General features: G+C 40.5%; 1 protein-coding gene across 1 annotated transcript in view; it reads right to left on the reverse strand.

Annotated features, from left to right (window-relative positions):
- Positions 1-203: 203 nt before the first annotated feature.
- Positions 204-17,272, reverse strand: part of LOC101622867 (poly [ADP-ribose] polymerase 14-like) — a 38,282-nt gene continuing 21,213 nt past the window's right edge. The window contains exons 8-16 of the mRNA XM_012729517.1: positions 15,438-15,516; positions 13,463-13,612; positions 12,579-12,641; positions 12,070-12,237; positions 9,069-9,266; positions 6,695-7,294; positions 4,964-5,097; positions 1,345-1,519; positions 204-1,049 (exon numbers count right to left, since the gene is read on the reverse strand). Coding sequence (XP_012584971.1) covers positions 760-1,049; positions 1,345-1,519; positions 4,964-5,097; positions 6,695-7,294; positions 9,069-9,266; positions 12,070-12,237; positions 12,579-12,641; positions 13,463-13,612; positions 15,438-15,516 — 1,857 coding nt within the window. The 3' untranslated portion in view covers positions 204-759. The remainder of the gene's footprint in view (positions 1,050-1,344; positions 1,520-4,963; positions 5,098-6,694; positions 7,295-9,068; positions 9,267-12,069; positions 12,238-12,578; positions 12,642-13,462; positions 13,613-15,437; positions 15,517-17,272) is intronic.

The following is a 17,272-nucleotide window of genomic DNA, read 5'->3' on the forward strand; positions in this document are numbered from 1 at the left end:
ATGTCTGTCTTTATAAAATCACCAGAAATGTGCCATGTGTAAGAGCCAATCATAAATCCCGGCGCGAGGAAGTAGCAGCTCCTATTCCTAACTCAGTCGCCAGCGGCAGTGACCTGACGCCAGCTGTGTCTCGGCAGCAGCTGCAGACGTTGCTTTACCACCTGACATGAAGAAAACAGTTCTCCCTCTGACAGGTAGTTTGCTTTCTATGGGTTCAGTTACCCATGGGTAACCACAGTTCCGATGTGTCACCTACAAGATGGTATTTGGGAGAGGAAAAAAGGAACCCACATTCAATAAATTCTATTACAGTTATTGCTGTAATAGTACTATTTTATTGTTGTTGTTAACCTCTGATGGTGCTTAACTGATAACTTGCATTTTATCATAGGTATGTCTTGCAGTGAAAAGCGGGATAAAGAGTTTGGGGCTACACTCGGTCAGGCACCACGGGGGCGGGGGGGTTGGAAGGTTCAGCTCACATTAGGGTGTAGTATAACAGTATGCTCCCCTTCCTGTTCTTTTGTCTGTTCACTGTTTGGACACAAACTTGTAACTAAATTATCTGACTTAAATTCTCAAAGTTAGTTCTCTCCAGAGAGCTTCACCCCATTATGAAATACAGTCTGAAACAGTATTATTTCAGAAACAATCACCCTTTAATTTTCAAAAAGCTGTTAATGGAGAAAAAAAGCTGAAACCTGTTTTAATCTAGCTAGATGTCAGTGAGTAATACTTTCTGCAAAGGATTCTAAAAGGTTATCGTCTGAAAGTAATAAGGTACTCCGGGTAAGCCTGGTAGTCATAAAATACCACAAACAATAAGGGATTTAACACGTTATCTGTGACAGTGTCATACAGGTCAGTAGGATTATGGGGATCCTTGGGCGGCGGTACAATATATGTCCAATTTCCAGGTGCATAAAGTCCAGTAAGCACTCGGACGTAATACATATACTTTTTCCCATTTCTGTCTGGTTTGGAGTTTGAATCATCGGCAGAATAATTGGCATGGACAGCAAAATAAGTTCCTTTTCCATGTGCCAGAGCTGTGAAGAGACAACAAAACATTTTTTAAGGATTCCATTAGTCTAAAATTGCTGTGTTGATACAATATGTCAAATAATATTCAGTACTTCTGTCTAAAGCCTCATTATATGTTCAGGGTGTGTGTCTAATTAAAAAAAAAAAAGCATTCTTCCACACCAATCATCACTGATTTGCGTTAGTTTGTCTGACCCTGAAACTTTGGCACCAGGGACATAACCACAAGGGAGAACTCAGCCCACTTCGGGTGTCATGCCCAGCCCCTCACTGCAGCAGCCAGAAGCCGCCCCTCCTTACCACATTTCCCAGCATAACTGCGGTTAAAGCCATTGCGGTTGACATAGGGCACTAAGCCGGCATCTGTCCCATGGAAAAGCTGCTTCTCATTGATGATGTGGTTGTTCTTGGCATCCATGGTTTTCTTCTTTGTCTGATAGCTATTCCAGAGATCTGGATTCTGGATTCTCTCAATCTGCAAATGGATCAGGATAAACATTCTGCTAGTGTCAACAGCACGCAGCAAGATGCAGCCAATGAAACATAGTACTGTTTTTTATAAGCAAAATCTACAATAAAAAAAAATTAGGCCCTCCCTGGTGGTGCAGCAGTTTAAAGCCCAGCACTGAGAATCTAAAGCCACTTCCGCATGAGTTCGATTCCTGCCTGCCCCGGAGGTCACCACATGGCGCAGCAGACCTCTCCTGACCCGCCCGCTGCTCCCCTCAGCAGTGTACTTCCTCGATCTACCTGTTCTGCTCCCCACTCTGTCTCTGGTGAAGCCTCTCGCCGCCCCGGAGCCTCTGGCCTGTACCCCAGCTCTGTATGCACAAATAAATAAATCTTTAAAAAAAAAAATCAATGTCAGGTGGCAGCATTGTGCGTTCAGAAACCTTATTAAAGCCAGTACTTCACACACAAAAAATGTCTTGTGAAGACCACTGATTTAATTTTAAACATTGGTCTCGCACCACAAGAGAGTGAGCAGTGGTTAGGGTCTAACTGTTGTCGTATGACCTTGGAAGCCAGTGTCTCCAGCTCCTGCTTCTGACCTCCACGCTCCTGGCTGCCCCCGCAGCTGTCTGCTTCACAGTGTCACTCTCCACCTCCCCCCTTTCTTTATCTTTCTGGCTTACCTACGGATGCATTAACATAGTGAGAAGCACTAGGAAAGAGGCAGAAGCAAAATTAATGATGTAAATCCATCTCTGGCCAGTTGTAAGAGGGGGCATGCGTCCTGGTGGGAGGGGGCGGTTTCAGATCACATGGCCATGCTATGACCAGACAATGGAATGTGGCCTCCAGGGCTGGAGACTGGCGTCCTCCAAAGAAGCCAGACAATTCTAGACTCTATAAAAAAAACAGATTGAGGCCCTCCCTGGTGGCGCAGCGGGTTAAAGCACAGCACTGAGAATCTAAAGCCGCTTCCGCATGAGTTCAATTGCCACCTGCCCCGGAGGTGACCACATGGCGTGGCAGACCTCTCCTGACCCGCCCGCTGCTCCCCTCAGCAGTGTACTTCCTTGATCTACCTGTTCTGCTCCCCACTCTGTCTCTGGTGAAGCCTCTCGCCGCCCCGGAGCCTCTGGCCTGTACCCCAGTTCTGTATGCAAAAAAAAAAAAACTTTTAAAAAAAAAAAAAAAAAACAGCTTGAGTGGATGGGGTTTAAAAAATCTAGGCTTGGGCTCTCCCTGGTGGCTTCAATGGGTTAAAGCACCACATTGTGAAACTCTAGATGCCACTGCAGCCCAAGTTCAATTCCTGGCCAGAGAGCTGACACATATAGTTCGACAGACCTCTTCTGACCCACCTGCTCCTCCCCTCAGCAATGCACTTTGTCAGTCTTCCTGTTCTGCTCCCCACACTGTCTCTCACCCCCCACAACACTGGCCTGTACCCCAGTTCTGTAAGCATAAATAAGTCTTTTTTAAAAATCTAGGCAATACAGAACAAGAATGGGACACTTTAAAACACTTAATATATTAAAAAGTAATTTTCAAAATGCAAGAATATTGTAGAAAAGATAAGACATAATGACCAAATGTGTTTGTAACCAGAATGGTGGGGAAGACAATACATAAGAATTGTGTCTTGAACACTGGATAAATATGGACATGAATTCTATAGTATTTATTAATACTAGTAATATGAAATAATGGTAGTGTTATTTGAAAGATAACACTTTGTTTTTACAAGACATGGGCTAAAATTTTAGACGTATCAAAATGTCGACAATGTACATTCAAACACTTCATCAAACACTGAATGTGAAAGAAATACAAATGTGATGAAAGAGTTGAATTAAAGTGGAAATTTTTTGAATATTCAAAATTAGTTGCAGTTCTAACAGCCATGGATGATGACAAAGCACCCTTTTCTTTGAGAGGGTTATTTATTTATGCACACAGGAACTGGGGTACAATACAGAGGTGTAGAGTTGCAGGGTTGATGGAGTGGGGAGCAGAACAGGCAGATCCAGTAAAATACACTGCTGGAGGGAGCATAAGGCATGCCAGGAGAGGTCTGCCATGCCATGTGGGTCACCAACCTGGCCATGGATCAAACTGGTGCTGCAGTGGCTGTAGATACCTTCATAGTGCTGCGCTTTTACTCGTTGCTTCACCAGAGAGGATCCAAATCACCCATATTTTATGCCAGTGTTTTTGCAACACCATGGACCTCACAGAGATGTCTTCATTACATCCTAGTTCTGCTTTATCAGTCTCACACACTGGATTTCACAAAAAATATCCTTGGGTAAAAGACTTCCATTATAAAAGGGATGTCATTCTTTGGTCATTTCACTGGCCAATGCATGGCAAGTGTCCAGACACTGCTGGTCAGAGAGTCCTCACCGCTCTATACCTGGCATCTCAAACAGCACACCTACCAGATGACTATGATTGGTATTTGATGAAATTTACTTGTTACCTCAAAAGCAAGGCATCAAAGCTACATAGTAGAGTCATATTATCTTAGTTCTTCAGAGAATTGCTCAACTGGATTATAACAAAAGATTTAAAAAGTGATAATAAATATTGTATTGAATTTATCATGATTTTGATGACACTTGGTTCACAGGAGAAATCCATTAGGAGCAAGTCTCAGTGTTGTGAAAGTTCTGTGTCACTTGTTTTGTGACTTGGGGACACTATCAACGTTGTAGTTGGGTGTTCCCTTCTGTTTTTCTACTGGGAAGCTCAGGCAAATTTGGGTCCTGCCCTCATTACTACCTAGAATCTCCTGTTACGTATTTATGTGAACTAACAATACTTGTCTTATTTTTATCCTCCTCCTTTTGTTCATTTGTTCATTATTTATCTGTGATATGATATATACCCATATAGGATACTTCAAATAATTTGTTGCACTATTATATGTGTAACTTCATAAATAAATGGTGAGGTGGCAGTGCAAACAGAGTGTAAGAGATAATCCACAAAGAAACAAAATGCAGGATTTATTGACAAGTTTATTTTTATGGATGAAGGTATCAAAGTATTTATCTTGGCCCTACCTGGAGGCACAATGGAGTAAAGCTCAGCATTACAGCTCGCCAGAACCGCTTCAATATGAGTTCTCTCCCCAGCTTGGGAGGTGACCACATGACGCAGCAGCAGACCTCTCCTGACCTGCCTGCTGCTCCCCTCAGCAGTGTATTTCAGTCCATCTGCCTGTTCTGCTCCACACTCTGTCTCTGGTGGATCCTCTCACCCTGCCCAGCACCTCTAGCATGTACCCCAGTTCTTGTATACATAGATAAATGAATACATTTTTCTAATTTTTTTTAAATCTTAAAAAAAACACAATTTTGGATAAAACAAATGATGATAGGTAGTGAATGAAAATGTATTTATATAAAACCACAGTATCATTTATCTCCATAATTAATAAATCTCTTATCAGAAGAAGACTTACCGTCTCTATCCTGAAGTTTGCACAGGTCTGATTAAATTTGTATGCCACATTATTATATTCTGGATCACCAGGCTGTAGACCAACCACAAGGAAATCCTGCTGTTTCATGTCAATCCAGTTCACAGGGATTTCAACTGCAAAGTGGACAATTGAGTAATGCCACAAACAGCCTTTACACAGTCCACGTTTCTGGTAGAATTGTTCTTCTTCCTGGCTCTCTCTGTTCTTGTTTACAATCTCCTAATTCATTGTGTTCAAGTCTTCCTTATCTTTCTACACTGCTTTTTAAAATGTGGACAAAGCCAACCTATATCTCAGGCAAACATAATATTGTTTTTTTAAAAAATAAAAAGCTCGGGCCCTCCTTGGTGGCGCAGCGGGTTAAAGCACTGCACTAAGAACCTTAATCCGCTTCCGCATGAGTTCGATTCCCGCCTGCCCCAGAGGAGATCCACATGGCGTGGCAGACCTCTCCTGACCCGCCTGCTGGTCCCCTCAGCAGTGTACTTTGTCGATCTTCCTGTTCTGCTCCCCACTTTGTCCCTGGAGAATCCTCTCACCCTCCACATCTCTGGCCTGTACCCCAATTCTGTATGAATAAAAAAATAAATCTTTAATAAATAAATAAATAAAAATAAAAAAATAAAAAGCTCACAGATACACTGCATAAAGATTTCTGGAACGGGCATGGAAACCATGTAGATACACCTCTTGACAAATTTTGATCATTTCGAGAATAAACAGTGTAGAATAACCCAGCTGCAAAACCTGTTCAGTCTTTAGGCTGGTAAGTTTAGCAACCTGATAATAAATTGTTCCCTATAATGTCCAGTAGTCATTATGTCTTCTTCCAATTGCGTGGACTTTGGTCATGGGCCCTCCACATCTGTCTGATTCTTTACACACAGCGTCCTTACAAGTTAGGGGGATGCAGATTATATTTGTGGTAGGTGTGCTAACAGCTCTGTGTCCTTCCTCTAAATCAAAGGCCACACCAGGAGCTACAGTGGTATAGTCAGCACATTTATATGGCACTTACACAGCATTTATAAGAAACTTATATGGCAAAATGCCACACCTGACTTGTCATTTCCCCAGGGCTGTGGGGAGTCTCAGGAATTTGTTCACATTGATCTCCCAAGAGGGTAAGATATTTACTGAAGGCAGTTTACTAGTTTTCTGTGTGGCTTTTCCATGGTTGAAATGCAGGATTGGCTGCAAACAAGAGAGAAGCAACTGCTTCTCAGGAAGCAGATGTAGTCAGAGAATCTAATTCAATTCCCAGTGCTTTAAGAATCCTTATGTTCAGCTAGGAGGAGGTAGTGACTTGGAAGATTCAGGCTCCCAGGTCTTTCCTGCTCTTCATCCTAACCAGGCTGTCTTCCCCTCTGTGTTCTAGAAAACCTACCCTTTTCCCCTTAAACACTGCCTTTCCCATCTTGTGACTAAAGCAGACCTTTCTTCCCAAGCAGAACTGGCTCTGGGAAATCTGTACTCTATAGCATGGAACTAGATCAAGGCTTGGCTACTATTACATGTACATGGACATTCTTCCATACCCAGGACATATTCTCACTTTAACTGCAGGAGTCAAGACCAAGGTTCCTATTTTATCCGCTATGGGTTGATTGAACTTTACCTACTTGAAACAATTTTGATGTAAATATAAAACAGTAATATGTCCAAAGGAGGTCTAAAATAATAAATAGCAAGAATAAAACTTGGACTCACCTTCAGGTTTCTTGAGGCGCTGAACAAACACAGTGTGTCCATTTGCATTCGTAGCAGTGTACGTGTTCAAGTTCACGGTGTAGGTCTGATAATTAATCACGACTTCAGTTGTCTTTGTGTGATTTTTCCAGGTATCCTCCAATTGCAGATTGGTCATTTTGTCAAAACAGTGGTAAGTGTTATTGTCATTGTATTGCCACTCTATAAATTCATGGACATAGTCTGCCCGGGCTTCCTGTTCTTTGGCCAATCTTGCTCTCTTGAGCATTGCCTCAATTTCATCTCTAGCCTCAGTCACATCTCTGCTAATTCCCAAAACCTCAATCAAAGGTCTTTTGCGGTTCAAGGATATGGTAATGTTTAATTTCTTCTGTAGCTCATTCAATTTCTGGGCCTCCTTTTTATCAAAGTCTTTGATAAACTCATCGTCACTGGTGTAAGAGCAATGCTCCTTCTTAAGCTCAGCCTGTATCCAGGACAGGCTGTCTTCCACATGTTCTCCTTTTTCACCACACACCTGAAAAGTGACTGTCTCTCTTTTCTTTTCCAAAAAAAAAGGATTATGATTTTTGAGATACTGACTTAGTAATTGGAGAGATGCTAAAAATGAAAAGAAGGAAGGTTAGTTATTACTTACTTTTTGTGACCAGGATACACTTTGTATCCCAAAATTTACTGATTATTTACCTGGAAGCTGTTCATTCCTGGCCTTCCTCATCCATTTTTCCTACCTTCTAACCCTGCCTCTGCTCTCTCTGAGTTTGTATTTTACTCTATGGTTGCATCATTGGTAAGGTCAACAGTAGTTGTCATTCTGTTTTGACTTCCATTACCATAATGACCTTAAGTTTCACCCATGTCACAAATGACAGGAATTCTTTTTTATAGCTAAATAATACTCCTCTCTGTGTGTATACATGTCTGAAATTTTCTCTATCCATTTATCATGGATGGACATGTAAGTTGTCTCCATCTTGACATTGTAAACAACACTGCTATTACTGTGAAGATGCAGGCATCTTCTTGAGCTATTGATCTCATTTCTTTGGAGTAAATACTCAGAAATGGGTCCTGTCATACATGCCTTTAAACTTTTCTGAGGGATGTCCTTACTGATTTCCATAGTGGCTAGCCAATTTACATTCCCATCAACCTTGCACAAGGTTTCCTCTTTTCTACACCTGGTCAGCACTTCTTATTTTTCTGAATATTTGATATAGACATCATATTAGATGAGATACATCTCATTGTGCTTTGATGTGTATTTCCCTAATGATCTGTGTGGTTGAATATTTTTTCATGTAGCCTGTTGACTACCCCTCTCTGTCTTCTTTGGAAAAAATGTCTATTCAGCTCTTTAGCCCATTTTTTCAATCACATTCTTTTTTATTAAGTTTCATGAGTCCTTTATAGATTTTGTAAGTATGCATTATCTATATTTATATATATCAGATATATGATTAGCAAATATTTCCCCCCATTTTTTGGGCTGCCTTCCCATTTTATTGTTGGTTCCTTGCTCTGTATAAGCCTTTTAGTTTGATGTAATCCTACTTGTTTATTTTTGTTTTTGTTGCCTTTAATTATGGTAGGAAAAAGAGTAATAATTGCCAAGGCCAATGTCAAGGAGCTTATCCCTTATTTTTTTCTCTGGGAGTTTCATTGTATCTGATCTTACATTCAATCTTTGAAACATTGAATATATTTTTTGTATGGTATAAAATAAGAGTCCGCTTTTACCTCTTAGTATGTGGCTGTTCAATTTTCAAATACCATGAAGTAAAGACATAATTTTCCCCCCAAAGTATAGTATTGTCTTCTTAGTTCTATGTATTGATTATCAATAGTTGCATGGGTTTTTTCTGGACTCTCACTATGTTCCATTGATTTGAATGTCTGATTTTGTGCCAACATCGTACTGTTTTGATTACTATTAGTTTGAAATACAGTTGCAGTCAGAAAGTGTGGTTACTCTAGTTTTGTTCTTCTTTTCAAGGTCATTTCGGCTTTTTGGGTGATTGTTAGGGTTGTAAACAAATTTTAGAGTTGTTTGCTTTATTTCTTTGGCAAATAAAAGAGAATTTTGAAGAGTTTGCATTGACTCTGTAGTTAGTGTTAAGGAGTATGACTATTTTAGCAACAGTGATATATCCAATCTGTACTCTAAATACCCTCCACTTATATGTATTATCTTCACTTTCATTCATCACTCATTAATACCTCCTTGATTAAATTATTTCTTGGCAAAATTTTGGTTTTATGCAATTTTTAATGAGGCTGTCCTCTTAATTGCTGTTTCTGATAGTTTGGAAAGATGAACTGTCATGTGGTAAGAGTATCAGAATCAAACATTTGGTAAAAATGAATAACTCACCTGCATCTTTAGACTGTTGTAGGAGAGACTGAGATCCTTCTCTTCTTTTCATGTTGGCATAAAACACATTTAGCAATTGTGGAAAAAAGAGAACGACTTTAACTTTTTTCACAGACTGGACAGAACCTTTCTGGACAAAACCTTCAATGGCATCTATAATGGCTACAGCAACCTTATCTGGGTCTTGACAAGCAATTCCTGGCAAGGAAAATAATAGAACTGATTGGATAAGAAAGCCTTAAAAAAATCAAAGATTCAAATAATCACATAATAAATGCACACTTTCTAAAAATTTTAACATGAACTTTTCAACACTTCGTAGGAAACACTTGATAGCCTTCTTGCCATGGGGAACGATGTCCAGGATGTCTGGATACAAATGACCCCACAATGATCAAAGGACTCAGAAAAGTAACTTGGGTGTCTAATGTAAAGACATTAATGTACCTGCTCTATTCCACTGATGCCAGGTCAGTTTATTTCTTTGAATTACAGAGCACAGTTAATCCTTTTTATTACTAGTATACTCAAAATCAACAAATATGCTAATTTATATTGCAACAACATGATCATTAAAGGGAAAAAATCATTATTGTGGTCAGTCATCCCTTAATTTTATACATGTATCCTCATTCTCTCTGCTGTTTTTGTGGGCTTTCGTTAGCTGAGAGTTTGGAAGACACAGAAGCTATAAGTAACTTGTGAATAATCCATAACTCTTTGCATACAAGGTATTAATGAAACCCCAGGAATGAGATTTTAATGGATCTCCGCACACAATGAGTTTTAGCCAACAGGAAGGATCAAGTTGCCACCTGAGGTCAGTTCCTATCTCAGCATGCTCTACGGCTGGTTTCTCACACCCAGTCAGCTAACTCATGGCAACGCACAGAAGTGCCATGTGAACTGCAGCTGGCTAATTCAGCTGGGGCAGGAGGCAATGTGAAGAACCCTAACCAACATGGTGTGATAGGCCAGGGACTGCTTCAATTACCCTTATTTATGGTGCCCCCACTATTAAAGAGAATGAGGCTGGACCTCTTTGATTTGCCTATGTTAATAACTGTGGGATTGTAGACAACCCTCATGATCAGGGAAGGGGGAAATTACTAATTAACCGCCTGATATGTGGAAGAATTTAAGTGGGAGTGTCAGACACGATCAATAAACACTGACTGTGTCCTATCATAGGCTGATACTGTGCAAGAATCTCAGGACACATTGGATATGAGTAAGAGAGGGAAGAGACTTCAAGGAAAAGGGGATGCCAGAGAGAAGTATGGCACAGGTGTGGTATGTCCACCAGTATATTAAGGCAACAGAGCTGCTTTTGAGAAAGAGATAAGTGAAGGAAATCCTAAAAGTGAGGGCCAGATCTAGTTTGGAGAGTAAAATAACAGTTTAGGCTAAGACAAGAGCTAAACAAAGGGAAGAGGTCAGAATGAATGGTTGGGTGCAGGGAGGGCATATGTAGGCTGTAAGTCCACGGGACCTGGTGATCAACTGGGTTTATCCTCGACCCACGGTCCCCTTCAACACCTGCACACTCAGTGCACACGGGCCATGCTGTGCTGCATGAGTACCTGTCTCTCACAGTAGGTGACATGTCCAGGTGGGCCAGACCCTTTCCTGACTCATCTTTCTATCCCAGCTGTCTAAGCACAGGGCTGGCATGCAGGAAACATTTCACCAAGCTAACTCAGAAACTACTGAACATAGGAGTACAGGGAGACGGGAGTCAAATGCTAGAGCAGTGCTTGGTACACAATCCAGAATTACAGAAGAAGGGCAGATTACAGGGAAGAGGAGATGAACTGGAGTTTGCAGTTGGTCTGAGGCTGGAGGCCCTTAGATTTTCTGACCTTCCATTCTCTCTACGGAGGAAGGTGTCTTAAGGACAGGCAAAGGGCTTATTATAGTACCAGAAGCTGTCTGATCAAAGTCCCAATTCAACTCAGAAACTCCACAAAGGGAGTCTGAGGACCAGCTCAGGGAGAGACAGAGTAAAAGGGCAGTTGATGAGACTATGCTGAGCTCCATGAGTCTGTGCAGCCCAGCAACTCAGCCAGCATGGAAGATAAGTGACAGGTTTGTAGGAGTCCAGAAACAGGCAGGTGCGTACTCATTCATACAGAACTGAAAGTGCCTCATGTTCTTGTTTTTGCCTTGACTCCACTGGGAGCTCCTGCTTTCTTGACTAAAATAAAATGAAGGGAACAATGCAGGAACAAAATTTATACCAAACAAATGCCAGCAGAATAAGAAGGAGTTATTGCTCATGAGTTATTATTGAGTATTCAAAAAATTAACCATGATGGTTGACACAAGGATGAAAAGTTGGCTAATCTGCTAAAAGGAAGTCTACTATGAGGAGAATGAAAACTTAAGTTGCTATAAATTATAACCTCACATATGGAAGGTAATGAGGTAGATACAGCAATTCATATGGGAACATAAGCGAAAAGGTAGAGAATAAAATAAATCAAAGTGAGGGACAGAGAATTAGAAGGGCCCAGAAAGTGACGTGGATGTTTGAGTCTACTGAGGCTAAATTTCTGGAGAGCCTAGAATGCCAGAGTGAGACACTCAAACTCAGTTTCCTGAACAACAGAACGATCAGTCCAATGCTGAATGTTCTCTACGAACCAGTGACTCCATTTACTTCAGGCCCAAGAGTATTTGCCTCTCCTGACCTGCTCTTAAGGGAGGCCAAGCAGGAACTCCTCATCAAGGCACCTGACTGAGATTCTTGGGGAAAGATTTCAAGGAGTTTCCTCACTTTATCACCTTAGTAATGATAAAGCCAAAGGACTGTCTTCTTCATAAAAAATCACTCACTCATGTATAGTTTGAGGAAAATAAGAAACTCCATGGAGGAAGCGGGACAGTTGTTGTGATTCTCTAGGGTGAGGTAAAGATTCTTATCAAACTGAAATTTGAACACATTCCGAATAAGGGAGAGGATGACTTGGGATTTTGCCTTGACAGCCAGACTACTCACCTGTCCCAATGGCCGGGAGGCAAATGGACGAGTAATTCCGGTTTTCACTCTCTTGCAAAACACAGGTAACAGAGTTCTTGACATCATTTCTACCAATGACATGAATAATATTCTTGCACTTTAATAAACCGCCTTCTGTGATTATGTAACCGCTATTGCCCTGTTTACCTGGAAAACAATAAAAACTTGAAAATAAGATGCTGAAGATGATCTCTGATTATTTAGAAAGCAACATGTCTTGCTTGACAAAGTATTTTATGCAGCTAAAGACTCCTGAATTACTATCTTTGATGGATTTTTTGCATTCCCTCCTCTTTTTAACTATGAGATTACTTTCACTTTTAATTCTCACAGTTAAAATTCTTGGAAAAGGAATTTTTAAGATCAATGTTTCTTTTTTTTAAGAACAATATGTTTCTTTTCAATCCCAAGTCTTTCCCAGGTCTCTGCATAGCCTCTTCTACTCAGTTTAGCCATTTCACATATTAGGACCAGAAAATATCATTTACCTTGAAGTTGACACTGGGTTTTTACATCTTTTCCAGCACCTTTTAAAATTGCTTTGGAGACTCCTGTATGAAAAAATGTAGATGGTATAAATGAGACCAAAAAATCAGAAGGTTAAGTTTAGATCAGAATGACTGCTCATTTTTTCTTTTTCTTCTTTTTAAATGGGGATAGAACACTGTGATTCCGAGGCATAAGGTCATACACTTCTTGTGTCCACCACAAGAAGTCCTCCACCATCAACCACTCTACCACTCCCCACTGTGTTTTAAGTCCCCTATTCCTCTGACAACCTTGATTCTATAGTCAGGTTTCTGGGGTCTATAATTGCTTTGTTTTTATTTCTGATCTTTTGTTTTTTGTATGTTCCCCATATAAATGATATGATCTCATGATTACTTTATCTCTCTGACATTTTTTGCTTAAATTAATGCCCTCCAGATCCACCATGCTGTCTCAAATAGCAAGTGTATTTTATAGCTGAATAGTATTCCAATGTGTGTGCATCTTCATAATCTACTCATCCATCTTTGGGCTCTAAGCTGTTTCCAAAACTTAGTTATTGTAAATACGCTGCAATGAACAGAGCAGTGTCTGTGCCCTTTCAATTGGTGTTGTGCATTCCTCCTTACTGTCTAAGCTTTCCCATCACCAGTGAGATAATAAAGCCTGGGCAGTTGTGATAACAAAGAACAATAATGCATAAAATAACTGTTATCAATATAAGAAATGTCTAAATACTTTTTAAATTATTAATTAATATTAATAAACACAGTTGTAGAAATCACCTCAGCTATAGGAACTGTAGAACAGTTTGGCTGGAGGAAATTTCCTACATGGAATTCTCTGTGACGATTACACCACTCAAACCCAACAGGTACAGTACCTGCTTTGTGATCAAATGTGTTTGATGTTGAATTGACAATCACATCTGCCTCTTCCTTGGTGATATCTCCTGTGGCCACCTCGAACGTGATGGGACCGATCTTCATCATGTGCACTCCCTGCTGAGGGCTGGACACAGACCCATAGACACCTGAGAAGAGAAGAAGATGGAATCAGAAGCCAGGCTGCCAACAGCAAGAACAGTGCTGGTCTCTGCTCTACACATGCACCCCATGCTGCTTCCCTGTCTGTGAGCTCTGACTTTAATCTGGCCCAGACCCTGTGCAAAGTGATGGCCCATTTTAGAAAACAGATTATGAAATGCAATACGTATTAGATGTAGAGTCAGACACTGGTCAAGGGGAAGCTAGCCCACTCGAGCAGGTTTCTCCCACTGATTACAAATGAAAATGTGTGAGGGATAAAAAAGGCATAAGTTGGTAACTGAGGAGAGTACACCAGCAGGTAGACTCAGGACAGAGTCCAAACTTGAAGTAGCAACCTTTAGTGGGGGAGGGGAAGGGAGGAGTTCGATATTGTTTTGACATTTTCCATTTTTCTCGCTGGGTTTGGCCCAGCATGACCCTATTGAGAGTCACACATGGGCAGAGACCGCAAAAACACTCAGAAAATCTGGTCGGAGGCTTGAGGACTGAGAAGAGATCCTGGGATTTGTAGGGCAAGACAGTAACTTCTCATTATTTCCCATACCTTTTTCTTTTTAATCAAGACTCTCTCCCAAGGAGATCCCAGTTGTAGAACTTGTTATGACAGAGAGAGTAAAAATGGTCAGAACATTCTTATTTCTATCCAGAGGATCAAGAAAAATACCTCTTTGACCTTTTCAGCATATGGAGGTTTCTGATATTTACTCATTTATTTAGATCTTTGCTCTCTAACACTTCTTTTTTTTCTACTCTGTTAATTTCCCCCTTTTTCTCATTTCTCTCTCCATTTCCCCCCAAGGAATTTGACCATGAAACGGACATGTCAACTTCAACTCAGCGGGAACCCTGTCTCTGACCAGATGACTTAGAAAGAAAATGCGTTACTTCAAGTAAGAGCATACACAGGAGACCTTGATACATGTGAACTGGCAGCAGGGACCCCTATTCAGGGTGAGTACTGAGGAAATCCTGAATTCACCCCACAACGGCACAGGTGGGTGAGTGCCAAGCTGCAGGGCAGATGCTGGCAGCACTGAACAGACAGGGGAGCTGCTGCTCACACAGGAGGTGAGGGGGAGCTGACAGCCTGCTGAAGCAAACACACAAAAATTCACTATTTCCACAGCTTTTAAGAAGACCAGGTCACATAAAATAATATTGAAAGTGTTCGTCCTATAATCCAAAAAGATAATATACAAATCAATGATAAAGATAGTCAATAGATGCTCATCTCAAGGTGACCCAGAAGTTGTGCCTGAGACGAAGACTTTACAGCACCTTGTGTAACTATGTGGCCGAGCTCAAGATAACACATCTGAAAAGTGAAATGATTTGGAATGAATGGAAAAACAAGAGTCTCTCCAAAGAAATATAAATTATATCGTGAGATGAAATGGACATTTTCAAAATTAAAAATACTACCTGAAATGAAAATATTCATCAGATAAACAACAGGGAATTGACAGTCAGTAAACATGATTCTGATCAATAAAAAAAGTTGAATTTGATACAGATAAAAAATTTGGAAAGAAAAGATTGAGCCAATGTGGGAAGCTATCAAAAGCTTCAACTTCATGTTATTTTGAACCCAAAGAAGGGGAAGACCAGAGCAAACAAAAACAGTTGAAGAAGTGGCCCTCCCTGGAGGTGTAACGGGGTAAGCACAATACTACTCAGCACACGCAGCCACAGCCCAGCCTCTTTTGCACGAAGAGCAGAAAAGGCCCAGTTATGAAAGAGGCTCCTGATGGGCAGCGGGCAAGATCAGAGACGTCATTGCCTAATGTTTCATGCAAAGTTTTACTGAACCTTGTGTATCTTCTGTCTTCAGAATGGCATCATGGTCCAAATTTCCATTAGCCCTTCCAGAGAATTCATCTGAAAATGCCTAGAAACACAAAGAGAGCTCTGATCACTACGGTCTACGCTCCTCAGCAGATGAGTGACTGTGACACACAGTTTGGCTCTGCAAGCATGCACACTGAGGACAGCTCAATCCCAAAGGATTATTTATTTTGTTACAGATTTCAAAATTATGAAATATGTGTTGCTATACTATTTTCATGGATACATCTTATGAAAGTTATAAAGACGTGAGTGAAGATATATATTTATATACAAGGATATTCATCGCAGTGCTCAATATAAAGAGAAAAAGTAAAACTTTTAAATTACAACAAGGAAAAGATTAAATGAATTTTAATATATGCACATTCTGGAAAAATTAGCCTAAATAAAGCATATGTAGATGCTTCCAGCAGCACAGCTGTTTTACAACCTCTGTAAAAGGTTGTAAAACCATCTGCCTAGAACCATCTCAATCACATTGCTGATTCCATGGAAATATATTCAGTTTTTCCATCTTTAAAGATTTTAAGAGAGCTAGTGTCACAATTCTGTGTGGAGAATCAATACTATTTCAATGGCATTCCAAGTCTTTATATATTACTCATTTCAGAGAAGATGCACAGAGTATCAGAGTTCTTAGGAAAGAAACTAAAGGTGGGGGTTGCACAGAAAATGGAGATTTGAAGGTTCAGGTAATTTTCCTGGGACTGTACCCTGATTCCTCCACCATGCATCTAAAAACGATCAGCAATTTGTGGCCTTAGTTTATTTTGTTTTGCATGTATAAGTCTAAGATGCTAAAGTAATTATGATTTATAGCAGGGACAGTATGTGTTATATACCCATTCTATGATCCACATTACCTTGTAAAATGCAAGCCACAATAAAGTGTTGAAAAATCCACTATTGACCGGGATTTACCACGTGGGCTGACCAACTAAGTGCAATGCTTTGCTTGGGTGGTTTGGCCACTTGATTGGAATTTAAGTTACATTTGCTTGCCTCGAAATACTTAAAGGTACTGTGTAGATTCAGGAAAAAGTTAAGTAAACACAATAATTCACAAGATCCAATACTCCATGGACATCTTTGGGTTGATGGCTTTTTAAAAAATATTTATTTACTTATGCATATTGAACAGGGGTACCGACCAGAGATGCAAGGGCAGTGAGAGGATTCAGCAGAGATAGAATGGGGAACATAATAGGCAGTTGATGAAGTACACTGCTGAGGGGAGCAGCAGGCAGGTCAGGAGAGGTCTGCAGTCCCATGTAAGTCACCTCCTTGGCCAGGGATCTAACTCATGTAAGTGGCTGCAGCCAGCTTCGTAGTGCTGTGCTTTAACCCATTGCACCACCATGGAGAGCCCTGGGTTGATGGCTTTTAATTGTATAATTAATTTTGCCCTATCATATAACTTTCAAATATTTGATGTCATCTACTCTACTGGACTCTGAGACCTACAGGTCCGGGAAAATGGTGTCTACTCAGTGTGGCTTGGCCTCTCCCCATAGTCAGCAAGTATAAGCTGGTTCACTGATTTCTAAAGCGAAAGGTGGTTCTGACCTTCATTGTCCTGACAATCTTACTCCAGTGAGGAGGTGCTAGCTGATTCTAAATACAACCTTGAATCATATCTCATCCTAAAATTTCCTATTTACAGCACTGCAGTTGCACATTTATCTTTATTATGGATTAAAATTTCTGTGGTCATATTGAAGGGAATCCCATATCCCAAAGGATATGCAATATATGGGTGTAATTTGAGTTATGATCAAACAAACAAGCTGTCAGAT

Source organism: Condylura cristata, unplaced genomic scaffold, assembly GCF_000260355.1.
Source record: "Condylura cristata isolate star-nosed mole 26May11 unplaced genomic scaffold, ConCri1.0 scaffold00003, whole genome shotgun sequence".
Lineage (NCBI taxonomy): Eukaryota > Metazoa > Chordata > Mammalia > Eulipotyphla > Talpidae > Condylura > Condylura cristata.